This window comes from Falco rusticolus, chromosome 12, assembly GCF_015220075.1.
Source record: "Falco rusticolus isolate bFalRus1 chromosome 12, bFalRus1.pri, whole genome shotgun sequence".
Taxonomy (NCBI): Eukaryota; Metazoa; Chordata; class Aves; order Falconiformes; family Falconidae; genus Falco; species Falco rusticolus.
The window spans coordinates 6338701-6355145 of record NC_051198.1 but is presented as its reverse complement, the minus strand read 5'-3'; the positions used below and the strand labels follow the sequence as shown (position 1 = coordinate 6355145).

The 16445-nt window shown below is 42.9% G+C and overlaps 1 protein-coding gene across 1 annotated transcript; it reads right to left on the bottom strand.

Annotated features, from left to right (window-relative positions):
- Window positions 1–723: 723 nt before the first annotated feature.
- Window positions 724–12976, bottom strand: ANKEF1 (ankyrin repeat and EF-hand domain containing 1). The gene is made up of 9 exons (XM_037405790.1): window positions 12620–12976; window positions 11952–12151; window positions 10364–10513; window positions 9507–9630; window positions 7786–8608; window positions 4681–4907; window positions 3228–3409; window positions 1871–2014; window positions 724–849 (listed from the first exon to the last, which is right to left on the bottom strand). Exons 1-9 carry the CDS (start codon window positions 12963–12965, stop codon window positions 724–726), a joined length of 2322 nt encoding a protein of 773 aa, XP_037261687.1. The 5' UTR covers window positions 12966–12976.
- Between the last annotated feature and the right edge of the window lie 3469 nt (window positions 12977–16445).

Genomic DNA, 16445 nt, shown 5'->3' with positions numbered 1-16445 from the left:
CCAAAGAACTCATTAAAATGCAGGGACAATAACTGTTGGCTTCACTGTTGGGGGGGGCAAGCACTGACTTGGACTAGCTGTGGATGGAGATGTTAATACAAGAACCCACATTCACAAAAATCTCTAAATGTTTTTCAAGTTTTCCAAAAATATCTAAAGGGCTAGATAACAGCTTTGCAACGCTGCAGCTGGGGAATATGTTCTCACTGAGTGAGAAGAAAGGTTTGTTCGCTCTTGCAAGTGTATGGGAGAATATGATAGTTGTCCTGGTTGTAAATTCTGTCCTTTCTGTTGCCTCTATAGACAACCAAGAACATTGCTGTCTTAATTACTGAATGCCATCTTCGTATTTAATACCCTTTTAGTAGAAAGAGTAGCTTATCTTCCGGGAAGAAGTTTTATGTTGCAATGGAAAATAGCTCACAAAGCCATACCTTTACAAAAGGCATGCATGTGTGATGACAGTGGCCATTCCATGAAGTATGCTGAGCCAGCTCCAAGACAGAATCACATGAGGATAAACTTTTTTCCAGACTAAGCCCTTAGTAAAAGATTGTGTGTAATCAACATAATTTACAGAGGAAAAACTTGTTACAATTTTTTTATTCATAACTGAGATACATTTACTGAGCACTGCATGATTCCTTCCTTACAAAGGGTGCAGCCTTTTAGAACTTTGTCACTGCAGAGTATGTGTTGAAGTAGTTCTTCCAACTGGTGTGCTTATTCCATAACTTTCCTATTAAAGGGGGTCATGAGGCTTTCTGAGTGGCCACTGAGAGCAAAGCGTTCATGGAGCAATTCTTGCTTTCTTGCTAGCTCTTCTGTTGCGGCATCAGGGGCCCAAATCTACAAAACAAAGCTATTTGTAGTTAATTTGGACGTGACTTCTGTAACTGAAGCATTAAGAAGATACTGTCAGCAAAACGGAGCCATTTTAGAGCACTCCTTTCCATCCTGAGATGTAGAAGAAAACTAGCGTGGCCTCCCAGCAGAAGATACACAACAATCTGTGTATGTATAAGCAGGGCACTCTCTTGTTGTTACTTCCAGTCTGTAACGCTGTGGGCTCAGATTAGGGATAATGTGACAAAGATGATCCAAAGCTAATTGTTTAGAAGGACTGACTCAGGCCCAAGATCCTCAGAGTTGAAAATAGTAATTAGCTGTTAGAGTCGCTGACAATGACGCCTTATTCCCCTGAGACCACAAGTCAGGGTTAGGGAAATGGTAAACAAACGCCAAACAAAACTCCTCAGTCAACAATGGTATTCTTTTCCTTTTTAAGGAGAAAAAAATACTCTAAAAATTACTTCTCTGTGATTATCTCTTTCTGTTTCTTGGTTATTTGTGAATGAGTATTAACAAGTCCCTGATGCAGAAATTATATTTCTAGTACTCTAACTTTAGGAAGTAAATATTTAGTGTACTGTGATTCATTTCGTTCAGTAACTGTCACCGACATAAGTAATCATGTGATAAATAATTGAGAAGGCAAGTTAGAAGTTGGTGTTGGTCCCATGCACAAGGACTCCTATCATTTAAGTGCAGGAAAATCTGTACCATGAAAGTAGTTGCACTTGTATTTTACTGCAGGTCCACTTTAATACTATTTTAAAACCTGGTAAGACCTTGATTTCCACAATGACTTGTTTTATATAAATATATATGTGTATATATAATACATATACACATATATATGAACTTTTTTAGTGTACTGGTCTTTTGTGGCACTCTCTCTAGCCTGTGCCATATCATCTATAAGCTAGCTGAATTGTGAAGTCATCTCATCGGACTGTTCTGAGTTTTGATTTACAGCAAGGTCTGCCTTTAACGTGCAACTGTGCTCATGTTTTGCTATTGTACGTACTTTTCTGGGTTTGAATGCGATGTAATCTTCCTTGGTAGCACTACTGGTTATCAAAGACTTCGGATACATAACACTGTCCTTAAGGGAATGTGTTGACTTTTCAAGAATGGACTTTTCTACAACTGGCAGAGATACCTGTGAAGGCTGAAAGAGAAGTTATCAGTTACACAAATACAGCATGTTTGGAAGCAGGGCACATATCCTGCATCTTCTGATACTCCTTTTGCTGTCTATCTGCTGTGGGTGTATTTTTCTTAATCCATTCAGAATCTTTTTCTCTTAAAGCTGATATTTATTTTTTTTTTTAATAACCAAAAATTGTGAGGGGAAGTCTTTTAAAAAGTAGAGGATGACTCTCCTTCTTGGACACTAAAACATTAACTGCTCATTAAGTCTCACAGGACTATCACTAAGTACTGCTGGTGAGCCCATCCTGTGCCGGGTGATGAATAAATAAGCACCTAAGGTTGTCACCCTCCTGCCTATGAAAGTCCTATACTATCCCTGACATTCAAAACATTTTTGAAAGGGGAAAAACCAACACTTGGCTACTGGGATATATTTACTATACCATCCAGGGCAGGACTGCTGAAGGACACTTCTAGCAATGGAGATACAATTGCATTTTCTCTCTAAACAGCATTTTGTGTGTGGCTAAAAAGTACCACTGGTAAATCAGGAGTATCTCACCCATGTTAAGACAACCAGGATGCAGTCACAGAGGCTGATGTCAGCTTGGGAACTGGGGCAATGGTAAGGTATTCAAGGCTCCAGGGGGTGCAGGAAAAGCATTCAGAAGTACAACAGCCAAAGATTAGTGTGGGATTTTAGAAGCAGGACTCGGGTCAACAGTAGGAAAGGAAGGATATGAGACAAGATGGGAAATGAGAAGTCAGCAAGCCTGATAGCACCATCACCTTGGTGAGTCTGATTAGCAGAATAGAAAGATGTTTCTACTAATTTGAAAGGCCTTGGGCTTATCCTGTGAAGAAACAGGTGTTCCCCTTAAGAAATTAGTTACCAGTTGTTCAGTATTTACCACAACAGAGCTGGATAATCATAAACTTTGGGAGGAATAGGAAAAGAAAAGGAAATATTTTTCTCTGTCCTGTCAGTGATATAGGACATAATTCTTAAGTGGGACTGGGGAATCCATGAAATTCATATAATTAACAAGTCAAAATTTCAACCAATGAACAAGTACTAGTACTGGGAAGAACAAGTACTGGCTTCTGAAAATACTCTAACAAAACTGCCTGATTTAGAGCTTTAGAGAGACAGGGATAGCGAATAAATGAAAGGAAGCAGCACTCCACTAACTACTAGCAAGTCACTCCTTCATTATCGTGTCTCATACCTCTTTTTTCACAGCTTGTACCTCTACAGGCATCAGTGCAAAAGGTGACTTTGGCTTCACACTTTTTTCTTTCTCTGCTGCTTTTTTTTCTGGTACTTGCGGCAAATTTTCCAGTTTATTTTGGAGCAGGTCAGTTATACTAGAATCTGCAAATACTTTAGCAATATCAAGAGCATTTTTTCCTGTATTTAAAAAAAAATGAATACCTGTATAAGCCATGAAAATGACACGACATTTGACACTTGTTATTGCAACTGGATAATGACATGAATTGAATTAGGCCTCTATTTATTAACCACTCATGTGCCAGCAACATGTTTGACATAGGCGTAGGACTGGTAGTCACCAGCACTGCTTGCAGAACAAGGCCATGCAGAAATGAGCCTTGAAACCAAATATTGCAGGAATTCTTGGAGTGGTTGCTTTGCTCTTAATGCTCTGACATTTGAAGCTTAATATGCTGGTCCTGCAGGTTGTAATTTTGATCTTTGAGGTCTGAGAGCACTTAGCACTAGGAGATGGCTAGCACAGCACAAGGTTAGGAATATAGGCCAAGTTACCGTAGGTATCTACCTCTCCCAATATTTGGTCTGTGGCTGGCAAGGAGTCAAGGGAAAGCCATTTAAATGGGGCTGAACACCTTCAGTGCTTAATAAAGGAAAAACTCTCCTGGATCTTATGAGATGAGACCCTGTGGCTGTAAAGTAGTTGCAAAACTAAACTGCAGTGTGAACTAGAATTTCACATGCTAACAGAAATAAGGACTACACATCCCTCCTACACACAGGGTTTCACCTACTAGGCATTTGGGTAAGGAAAGTCTCATTGTGTAGCAATGTTGCTTGCTATGTCAGAGCAAGAGCTTAACATGTGATAGATGTTAACTGTTTAAATTACTCTGAAAACAGAGGATATAATACTGAATGAGGGATCTGCTGTGGGGAGGTAACACTTCAGTAACAGTTCAGATTTCATTTTCTGTTCAGTGTTTTTTTTCTTAGGGAGTAATGTTTACACGTGAAGCAGCAAGAATTTTTTCTAACCAGAGCTGCCTATGTATAAAAATAAGTGATGTAAATGGGTGACAGAGTATACACTGGCCACAACAAAAATCTAATTTTTCATCAAATAATATTAATAACTAGATAGTTGTTTCCATTAAAGCCACTTATAACTGTCTATATCTTGTGAGGAGCAACAGTCATCCTACCCACGTAATTAAGCATGTTACTTTATTTTCTAGATGCATAAACCCCAAGAAAGTTGAATACTTACAATAGTGATTCCACATGTAGAAAACTGATTGAACATAACTCTTACCTTCATCCTGATCCTGATAGCAATCACAAATTCAGAACACTTCTCGAAGTGTTCCAAGGTGTTTGTGGGTTTTTAAAAATAAAATATGTATACACATAAGGAAACAGGCCTTTTTGGAGATGCTGATATTTACCATTGCTGTTTGTAGTCTGGATGTTAGCACCTGCACTGATTAAAAAATAGACTATATCCAATCTGCAGATCTCAATGGCTCTCATTAGCGGGGTCGCATTGCCTATTGCAGGTGCATCCACTGCTGCTCCAGCCTTTACTAGCAGTTCAGCAGTATCTAGGTGTCCGTTATAGCAGGCGTGATGGAGGGGAGTCCACATGAAATTGTCTGTTGCATTTATATCAGCCCTACAAGAGTAACAGAAGTTGTGGCAGATGAAGCTAGCTACTAGATACAATAACGTCTGCAGCTCCAAGTACAATCAGTGTTCGCTGCCCACTGCAATGGCATATTCGATATAGATATTTTCATATTGCTACTGCTACTCTGAACCCATTTTAGTGAATGACACATAGCTTATCATGAAATATTGATTGTAAGTGTGCCTGGGTGGTGATCATATCCCTCTGTAAGCTAACACAGTGTCCTCTACATGGAGGTTTTCAAAGGTACGTAATAAAACAGGCATTCAAACAGCTTAGTCCTATAAAACACTGCTAACGTTTGTGCTCCAGCTTCACTGAGAATGGCAAAAAGCAGATTAAGGAATTCAAAAAAAGAATGCTTCTGGGCCAAGAACAGGTGCTTAAAAACATGTGGCAGAATTGACTACTGGCCAATTGACAAATGAGTCAGAGCAGCTCTGTCTCAAAAAGCTGAGGATTTAAAACTTTCAGCCACTGTGTCGCTAAACTAGATCTGTTTCTGCTCCCAGGTTAAAAAGTGGCATGCTATGGAGGATGCAAGGGCTAGTTTGGAAGAGATGCTTGCAATATGCTGCCTTTGGACAAAGCTGAGGGGAAAAGCATTATCAGCCCTTTAGCAACTGGTTGCCTTGGGAGCATTTTGGCTGGGGTCATGCAAAAGCAAGGCTTGGGGAACAAGAGCCACTAGAGCCCCTTCACAGTGTTAAAAGGGAAGAAATATGGTTCCCTCGTATCTTTGAAGAAAGCACAGTCCATGCCCAGATCTGTGATCTCCCACCTGTGCCATGCACGGGTTCGGGAGGGGTCAAACCCTCATGAGGGGGTTCCCCAGTACTCAGAGTGAATTATGTCGCATTGTATTAAAGACAGCCTAGAGGTCCTGAACTGAGTTAGGGTCACTGTCTCACATACTCTAAGGACAAAGAGCTCATCTTCCAAAAAGTCAGGGAAGGAAAGAGAGAAGGAAGAAAAATTATGAAGGAAGCTGTTTCCAGGGATAGCTTTTTGCTTTTCAGGTCAGATTGTTAATAATTTAACTCTAGATCAAAAGAACAGATTTATTTGCTCTTTTCCTCTTTTAAATTTTTAATCTTTTTTTTTCAGAATTCTACCTTTGGTGAGATGTTACTACAGTAAATTCCCCTGACCTACTGGTTTTACCTTTGTTATCTTTCAGTTGCTCAGCCATTATGGTTTATTTGTATGCAGTTTTCATTTCCTTTATATTTCTCATTAAAATAAGCAGTTCCAGTTATTCCACTTTCACAACCCAACCTCTGTGCCTGTACTGATACTCTGTCTGTCCCTGAACCCTTTTTGCTAACTTTGTTCTATCAGAAACAAACCAGTCGAAGGGAACAGGGACAACGTAGCACAGACTTAAAAAGTTTTTCAGCATTTTCTCCTGATAAAGCATTGAATTTGCATTTAGCCCAAATTTAATTTACTTCTGAGTCTCTTGGGGACAAGATAGAAAGTAGATACCATCAGTTTATGTTTAAACCTCAGCATTTTCTATAGCTCAGGGTAAATCCAATGTTTTGTTTTCTACTCAATATAGGTTTGTGATACTGTATTGAAAAGGTTGTACTATAAAAAGTATTTGAACTCTCATGCCAAACTGAAAGCATCTGAAAGTCCATGCTGCCGAAAGATGCAAAGCTAAACGCTGTACTGATAACTTTCTATTTTCTGATCTCTGTCAGTTTAAAATCTCAATAGGTACTATTTTTTTAAACTAAGTTATTACTTTTCTAGGTCTAAGTGTTAAATATGATGACGTGACTCCAGTGCTGTCTAATGAAGCTTGACAAAAGCAGTGGAGACTAATCTGCTAGATAAATTTGCTAACTCTTGCATATTTATCTCTGGAAGACCCGAATATACACATTTACACAACTTTGTATATGGTCCAGGAACGTCAGTGCAATTAACAGGGTGTGCAAAGATCCATGTACCGTTAAGTCTTCGCAGGAACCCGAGCAACAACTACAGCCACTTACCCTGAGTAATGACTTAAAATGAATTCTAGGTATAGGTAGAGAACAAAGCTAATGCAAACATCTTTGAACAATGTTCATTTAAGAGTTGATGTGAATGACTGTACAGGACTGCAGTAGTCTGACAGTAAAAAAGGCAAGATTATGGTATTCCACAAGTATGACTGAATCTTTCTTAAACTGCTTTCATTTTTAAGCTGTCATTGAAATTTTTCACAGGTGTGTCTGTAGGCTACAAAATTGCTGAAACACTTCTAAAGTGAGGAGCAAACTAAATAGCAGCACATGATTCTGGTGTAAGTGCTGCTGCCTCAGCCTGCTGAGGCTGCAGAGGAAAGTGATTATAAGGCTTAACCCCTTAAGATATTTGTGTGCAAAGGCCCTGGTATGTGGAACAGGGAAGTCCAGGATTGCCTTGATGATTTCAGAAAAAGTCACTTAAGCCAGATTTCCCCAAAATCATTCATCAGATTTTGAGGGTTCTGTTTTGAGGATGCACTACGTGAGACATGGGTATGAACTAACTGCATTTCCAACAGGCTGGATTTGTAGACACACTGACTAAAGTGTCAACAGCCCAGACACCACAAATTTCAGACAGGGGAACTTACCTCTTGCATGTTTCTATTTCATTGTTCCTAAAATGTGAAAAATCATAAACTAACCCTCTGCAACTCAGGAAGTAATATTAAAATCTTATGGGGTCTTATTAACTCTTATGGAACTAACCTTAATATTACATGTTATGTAAATACAAAACCAAACCATAGTCTGTTGCATCCAGCTTTTAACTGGAAATTTATGCTTTTGAAAGCTTTTTCAGAGTACCAAACTGAAAAAAATCTCTGAAATGATCTTACCCCTTTTCCAGAAGATACTGCACAACATCCATGTTCCCACTTGCACATGCAGTCATCAAAGGTGTTTTGTAATATTTATCTTTTACGTCTACTTCCACACCCTCCTCAAATGCTTTCTGTAGAGACAGAACATCTCCTGCTCTGACAAGGTAGTTAATATTCATGTACATTTTCCTTGGCTCATCCATATACCAGGCACGGTCATCATGCACAGGATGGGCAGATGGGTGGTCTCGGTTAAAATGGTAGCTATCAGCAGTGTACTGAGTAGCCTCAATCATGTACGCAGGGAAGCCATCGTCCCTACGCTGACATGCACTCTTTGGAATAACACAAATTGGCACGGGGATGGAGATTCCTCTTTTTTGTCTTCGTTTTTTCCTTTTCTTCCCCTTCTTCCCTTTGGGTCCAAAGGCTGTTATAAGACAACTTTTCTGCAAGTATTTAGAACCTTTAAAAAATTCTTCGGTGTTAATTCCCTCGGGGTAAGATCCTTCATGCATTTCAGCAATAGTTTGTATTTGTTCAACGTCCACAAAGGCACACTGCTTCTGAATAACTGATACAAAATCATCTTTAGCTACTGTCCCATCTCCTTGGTCAACAGCCTCAAATGCCTTGCGGAGGGCAGCCTGGTGCTCTAAGGACCAGTCATACAGCCTCAGTGCCCAGCGGGGGTTGTCCTCCTCAGCCCCAGGCTTGGACTGTTTTATAAAGGATTTTTCAATTTTACGCAATGCTGCTGCTGCTGCTTTAAAACCACCTTCCTTGGCAACGGCTCTTGGAGTCTTTTTTAACAAGTTTGTCCATGTAGGATCACAGCCTAAAAAGATGGACACAGTTTCTCTGATACTGCAGTGGCATTCCTAATTATGTAATATTAGAGACTTGTAACATACGTGCAACTAACTGCCACAGGTCTACAATTTTACTCTGCCTTAACTATAAACTGTGATAGTAAATGGAATCACATCATCGATCCCCAACTGGAAGGTCAGCCACGCATTCATGTTTGCTCCCCAAAGGGAGATTCATTGGGCAACCCATGCTCTGTTTATCTATCCACTCATGAATATGTATAGAAAGGCAGAAGTTCAGTGGAAACTTAACCTTTCCCACCATTAAGTAAAAATGTAAAGAAGAAACAAGCTAAGATTAAAATACAGCTCAATGTTCTATATCCCAACCTTGCCATTTGGCAATGGATCACTAGTTAAATGTTTCAGTCACAAGAACAAAAGGCTAGATTTTGCATGGTCCCCTTGAATCCAAGCTTGAAGGGCTATGATCATTTGATTAAGTCAGAAAATGATCGCAGCAGCTTTGGAGTATGTTTCAATACCCACGGGCATGAAGTTTTCCCCATGACGACACAGAGATCCTTTTTTTAAGGGATCAGCAAACCAAAAATTAATTTTTTGTTGGAAGCTTCAATGCAATATGTCTAAAACCAATTCAAACCAGAACCACTTAATACAGTCCAATTCCAAATTATACAAACCCATGATGTTTCTGCTGCTTTCTTTGAGAAATATTTTATCTCAGCCACATGAATAGAAATAACTCATAATAGCCTATGTTAAGGCACTTCCTAATGAGATTTACGTTTGCCACACGATACCCGTGAGTCAAATCCTTCATAGATACCCAAATAAGATCTTTCCTTTAGCACAGAAATAGAATAGATATGATAGTTGCAAAGTAACTTGTTTTTAATGTACCTCTTTGTCCTATAAACTTGCAGCAATCTGCAAATCCTCCCTCTGCAGCATAATGAAGCGGCGTGTTACCATTCATAGCAATCAGGCCCAAGTCTCCGTTATAAGCTGAAATAATTCTAAGAATCTAGAAAAACAAAGACAGTTTGACAGAAAAACAAAAATCTTCTCTGTTTCTTAAGAGGGGCAAGTGTGAGAATGATTTACAAATAAATGTGATATCATATACTCCCAGCTTGTCTTGTGAAGTTCTCTCCCATGCCCAGCTGATGGATGCACACATACCGTTCATGTTTTCTATAGTACTATGCTTACTTAACATAGGACACAGAAACTTTGTTCAGTTGTAGACACCAAGGACAATCTTCATTCCTGCCAGTATGCTGCAGGCCACTGTCGTAAAGAAATTCTGACATTGCATGCACAATCAAAACTGCATAATTTTATGTACTTTAAAGATGATACAGGGGAGCAGGAAGAAAGTGCCTACCTGTAACTGCTTGCATCTGCCCTTGTTATAACGGTAATGTTTCACCCAAGTTACACAGCTGTGACATGCTACACATTGAGAGAAACAAGCTCTCCAATGGAGAGCTCTTCGCACCAGTCACACTAGCACACACACTCAGAGGTACCTTGGCAAAAAAGGCTCTGCAATTATGAGAGAAATTCTATCACTGCTGGATTCCCTTTGATACTTAAAAAGAAGCGGCTCTTAATTGCTGATTATTATGCTGATCAGCTGAGGTACTGCTCTCAAAAAACCACCCAAAACCCACCATCCAACCCCAAAAAAGCAAACAAAAAGCCACCCCAGGTTTAGCTTTGCAGCAATGCTTTAACATCACAAATGAAGATACCTCAAAAAAGCCTCCTTTGGCTGCGAAATGTGCAGCACTGTGTCTTTCGAGGTCAAATAGATTAACATCGACGCCTCTCTCAAGTAGACCACGCACCAGCTCAAGAACACCCTCTCTTGCGGCTTCCATTAAGGCTGTACGACCCGTAGCCTGCAAGGCAGCAAGGAAACAACTCAGAATTCGTTTTGTATGCTAATTCAGGTTGGAACAATATGTTCTGATTGTTGCAAGGTGGCATAAAACTGAAGGTCTTCTTTCAGGTACTACCAAAAAAAAGGAGGCAAGTCTTAATATTTTCAAAGATACCTGTAGGTAAACTTTAAGAATCTAGTCATAATGCTCCTAAATTATGGGTAGCCAAATCCTAGTGACTCAAGTACATTAGCAGCTTGAGTCCCTTGAACAGTCCCCATGAAAACCAATTCCTTAGTGAAGGAATCCTTTATTCTGTGTGCATGCTCTCATGCATGTTTACAAAATTTAACAAAAAAACCACCTCTATCATGAAACAGCATAAGGAGCTATGGCTGGAGGAGTGCTATGGGGAAAGCAGAGCAGCTGGGGAATTTCACTATTGTTCTGTGAGGAAAAGGTCACATTCTAATACATTAATGCTATGTCTTTTTCTAGATACTACTGATTAGCAGTGCCTATTTTCTTTGTAATGGCTGACTGGTAGATCTGGTGACCTTCCCAAGAACAGAGTGCATCTTGGATCAGGGATTGCCTGCTATTAACAGGTTGGCCCACAGCAACACTTAGAATACCTGTCTTGCCACTCTACAGAGAGGTAAAGACCAATGAGCTATGGATATTGTTCCACCGAACCATACATCCTTCCCCAATATCTTTCTCTGGGCCTAGCAAAACCATTCCTGTTACGTGACCAGAAAAATGCAGTTTTCTCATACTGCAGGTAGACTGAGTGCCTGAAGTGGAGATGTGCATAAGAGGATGGGATAGGGATGTTCAAACACTGGGTTTGCTGTAGCTACAAGCTAGGGAGGATACTGCAAAACTAAGACCAAAGCAAAAGCCAGAGGCAGCTTTAAGGGAAAGCCTGAGCTCCTTGACTTGATCAACAGCATGGAGCTTCAGTCCTCTAAGTCTTTGTTAAATTAAGGAAGTAAAGAAATAAATGACTAAGACATAGAAAAGAGTTTCTTATGCCTCATCCCTGCCTTGATTCCCCATCAGGTTTTGCATGGTGGACTCACCTTGTAGTGAGTATTATTTCAACTCTGAAAACCTTAGGGCATATGAGGCAAAGTACAAATCAGCACTGCTCCACTGATGTACAGTGCACTGAAACTTCTAAGAGCTGGCCCAGTTAAATTTTGTTTTTGTAAAATATTTGCACTCTAATCTACAAAAATCTAAATCAGGATATGTGATTTAAGCAAAAGACTTAAATTCTTGCCCCTGCAAAAAAGGATGGTACAAAAGAAGGGGATAGGTGTGGCCACAGAGTTAAGCACTTGCAGTGCTTTATTATTTTAACGTGAGGATTTAAGGTCATATACTCTAGCCAGCTGGTAACTCTCCTATACTCCAGTATATACGTTCTTAGTTACAGAAATATCCATACTGGGTTTCTTGCATTGGGATTTGCTCCTCTTTCCAAGAAATTCAGACATATTTCTTTAATATCATCAGCTTGCTCACAGGCTTGTAGAAATACAGGCTTCCCATCAGTAGTACAGTTGTTAACATCTGCGCCATAATCCAGGGCAAGCTGCATGCAGCGGTAGTGCTGTCTTGTAGGTAAAATGCAGTAAAACAAAACACCTGCAGAGAAAACCAGCAGGGATTATGGTGCAATACTAAAATGTTGGAAAGGTTACTTAGCATGTAAGCTTCACAGCTGAACGGACCAACTCCTTCAACAGAGACCCATTCACTTCTCTTAGGGTATAGGGATGCAAAAAACCCCTTCTAGCTTAGTGCCTTTGAACTTGGGGAGTTAACCTGAATTTATAATGTGACAGGTCATGGGAGGAACCTGATTCTCAATCGCAAGTTATCTTTCAACAATGTACTGGATAGACCTTTTATTTAAATGTCTAGACTGTTTAGGGACAATTATTTTCCTTTTCACCCAAGCTCTTGTGGCCAACAGCTTCCATTGAGCTGTAAGGATTGCCCTCCACGACAGTTCCTCTCTACAGCTGGGACGCAACATATGTAGCAAGTGTGTAACACATTAAGGGGTCATTTTATGGTATTTCTGGTCTGATAAAGTTCCTTTTTATTTACCTTTCCCTTCGTTATCCACAGCAGCCATGTCCGCTTTAGCTTTTCCCAATAAATCCAAAACCAATTCATGGCCTAGCTCAGCTGCCTTCATTGCTGGAGTATGTCCCATTTTGTCCTGGACATCTGGATGAGCTCCCTGTTCCAGCAAGAAGCCACACATGTCAGTGTCATTTTTAATGCAGGCCAGATGAAGGGCGCTATATCCTTCCACAGGCTCTGTGAAATTAATGAGATTTGGGAATCCGTTCTGGACCAGCTTTTTTATTTGCTTCTTGTCTTTCTGGTGGATGCACTGAAGAAGTTTGTAGATCTGTAAGTTTAGAAGTCTGTTATCTACCGGCAACATCTTGGAATAAGAAAAAATGGCTTCTTTTGAGGAAGTGATTTCTGCATGGGGAGACAAGAAAACATGTAAACTCAGAGATGAGATTATAATTACATGCCAGTAAGAACAGGAATCAAACTATGTTCAAGGCATGAAAATATCCACTTTAACTTGGCAGAGCACTAAGCTTTGAATGAATTTATCTCATTTAGTATATACAGCATACATATAGACTACATAAACACATGCAGCACCTTGAAAAAGTGTTCTAGTCTTCAAACTGTTCTGAAGAAGTTTCATTCTGAGTGAAAATTAACTGAAGAAACTGTACAGTAACTGCTTTCCATTCAAGGAACCTTTATAATCTACAATTACTTGGAAGCCTAGGGGGAGGTTATCATCCGTCACTTTAGTACTTCAAAAGGAAAAGAAGTCACAGTGCCCTCTGCACCTGCTGAAATATAAAACTGATACTAGCATCACCTTATCAGTACCCAAGCACCTTCTTTTCTCTGGTAGCTGTTGCATGAACTTCCTGCTGTGCCATTGTACATAAGAGTCGATTGCATTTCCCTGCAGTAAAACCCTTGGGGAAAAAAAGATGTGGACAGTGGGGCACTGGCCTGGAAAAAGGTGCCCCCAGATGATGCAACACGCGCTTCTTGAGAAAAATGTGGTACAGTAAACCAGCTTTGCATATGCCTCAATTCTGATTTTTTTTTTTAGGCTTTTTTTTAGTTTGGTGGTTATTGCAATTTAACCACCAGCGAGATCCTACCCAGTCTAAAGTCTTTGCTTCAAAGCATTAAAAACCAACAATTTACACGAAAATAACCATAACATTTTAACCGTGACAGTCAATATTTCTTTGCTGTATTTCTTTAAAGTGACTGGATTAAGTTTTAATAGAAGCTTCCACAGAAACAGAATCAAAGACAGGTGGGATAGAAAACCCTACCCCAGAGTCAGGTAAAATTACAAGCAAGCAAAACATGCTTCTGTAGAAAACCTTGCAAATTTTCATTAAGTAAATACTACCAACAGTACATACTTCATGGAGTTTTTATCACTTAACCTCTAACAGTTTAATGGAAAATGAAGGATTGTTAACATGGCTTTGAGACAGTTGTGCTCGGGTGAGGGCTTCATGAAGCTATTCATAAATCCAAAGCTTGTAACATCTGCTGAGCTACAATTTTATCTGTTGACAAACATCAACAGAATCGCTACCTTGACTCTGCCAGCTTGTATCATTGTTTTCATGGAGAGCATGAACTCATTTCAAATTCAGATTAATCCTTTTCCCAGTACACCCAGTATTAAGAAAATAATGTTGATCAGATTCTTCTCTCACAAAGCATTCCAAGCTGTGGTCGAGGTACACTGACAGAGGGGGCAGGTCTGGCGGCCAGTGCTCTCACTTGCTGACTCCGTCGATGCCCTGACTGCTGCTGGAAGCACTTATGACTCCTTTTTTAAAGTTTTCAGCATTTTTCAGTTTCAACATTTCAAGTTGAAAATGCCTCTTTAATTATCACTATTCACAAACCAGTAAACAAATTTTTTATGTGTTTTATCTTTAGCGAAAGAAAATAGCTTAGCACTTTCTAAATTTAATCCATTTGCATGCTGGCCATAGAGATAAGCATGAGCCTATACGCTGGTATAAAAGAAATGAATATGGTAACAGTGCCACGCTATATTTACAGCTTTATACAAATAACTGCACTGGATTTTTGGCTGTGACTGATGTTTAGTAGGAGTGATGCAGCAAAATCCTCCTAAAACTGAAAGGCAGTATAATGAATAGCCTATAATGCTGGGTTTTCTCTTGGAGCCCTCCTTGCTGTCAGCTCTCAATAGATGCTTTGCCTTGGGCTGAGGCATAGCTTATTGCCGAGTGACGGGCGCTCCCCTGGCGCTCCCCGTCTGAAACGAACAGGTTTGGATCCCACGTTGTGATCTCGGCCCAGGTTCAGCCCTCTGGGAACCTGTGCCCGGTCCCGAGGGCTGTAGGCAGTCCCGACGTTACGGCGGGGTTACACGTGCCTTCTTCTGCCTTTGGTTTGCCTGGTGACTTCCAGCGCGTGAGCCCTCACCCAAACCGCTGCGCTCCGTGGCCCGCAGCCTGCAGCCCCGGGGCCAGCCAGCACCGGCACCGGCTGCGGGAGCCACGGTGGGCACAGGCCGAGGGGAGGCTGGGCCGGGGCGTGGAGGGGAGCCCCTGGGCAGCCGGCGGTGGGGTGCTGTGGCACCCAGGGGCATGGCACAGGGCGAGCGGTGGCTCCCGCGAAGCCTGGAGCGCTGCGGGCCCTGGGAAGCCAGGTGAGGGGTAAATCCGGTGCTGGCCGATGTTTGTTGGGTTGCCGCTCAGAGGAGGGCGGCCTGGAGAGCAGGCCGGCTTTAGCGGCCGGGAAGCTGCTGCAGCGGGAGCATGGTGCAGCGCTGGCGTCGGCCCACGGGGCGCTCGGGCCGCCGGGCCTCCCCCGTCTGACCGCGCAGAGCGGCAACCTGAGGTGAATTCCAGCCCGCGCCCCGCCGAGCCGGGAGCCAGGCGGGAGGGGCGCCGATGGCTGCCGTGAAGGAGCTCCGTTCGCGCGGTGAAGCGGGGAGCCCGGCGGCGCCGTGCCCCGCCGTGCCCCGCCGTGCCCCGCCGTGCCCCGCCGTGCCCCGCCGTGCCCCGCCGTGCCCCGCCGTGCCCCGCCGTGCCCCGCCGTGCCCCGCCGTGCCCCGCCGTGCCCCGCGCCCCTGCCAACCCGGCCGCTCGCCGCCGGCCCGCCCCGCGGCAGCCCCCTCCCGCCGGCCCGCCGCGCCCAGCGCCGGCCGCTCACCTGCCGGGCGGCGGGACCGGGGGAACCCGCCGGCGGCGGCAGGAGCCCCCCGCCCCGGCGCCGCGCCCGCCATTGCCGCCCGCCGCCGCCTTGGCCACGGGGCGCCGCCGGGCGCTGCCCCGGTAACGGCGCGGCGGGCGGGAGCGGGGCGCGCCTGAGGCGGCGGCTCCCCCAGCGCGGCGGGGAGCGGGGCAGGCCGGGCTGGCTGTGGCGGCTGCCCGCCGTGCCTCCGGCCCCGGGAGGGGAGGGTGCTGCGCCGCGGGCAGGCCGCTGCCAGTCGTGGCCTTGTGTATTTCTTGCTGGCCGCTCAGCTTCCCGCCCAAACCTTCTTTTCCTCCCGGGAACGCCATACCACGTCGTTGTTTCACCTCTAAACTTTATTAGAATCGCTGGCCGCAAAAACGGAAGGACAAGGTCTGGGCCTAACCCAACCGCCGAGCCGTCCCCGCAGGGTCTGCGTGGCACAGTGCTATAAATGAGGTGTGTTGGGCTTGGATCGAATCGTAATTGCTCATAGACCTGACTGGAAGGAGAAACCTATTTATTAACAGTGGGAAAATGTCAGTGCCAACACAGGAGGAAAAACACTCCAAACTGTTTCTGTGAGTCGTAGCACGAGTCTTTCTAGAAGGCCAGCACCATGGACACTGGGACTTCCCAAGCTCCCCGT

What these genes read in the sequence shown, in the direction of transcription:
- ANKEF1 (XM_037405790.1), bottom strand. Translation starts at nt 12,965, where the DNA reads ATGTTGCCGGTAGATAACAGACTTCTAAACTTACAGATCTACAAACTT. An exon ending in CCAAAGGAGGCTTTTTTGAG is followed by an intron (nt 9,631 to 10,363) that starts GTATCTTCATTT and finishes TTGTTTTTCTAG; the next exon opens with ATTCTTAGAATTATTTCAGC. An exon ending in CAAGTTTATAGGACAAAGAG is followed by an intron (nt 8,609 to 9,506) that starts GTACATTAAAAA and finishes CCATCTTTTTAG; the next exon opens with GCTGTGATCCTACATGGACA.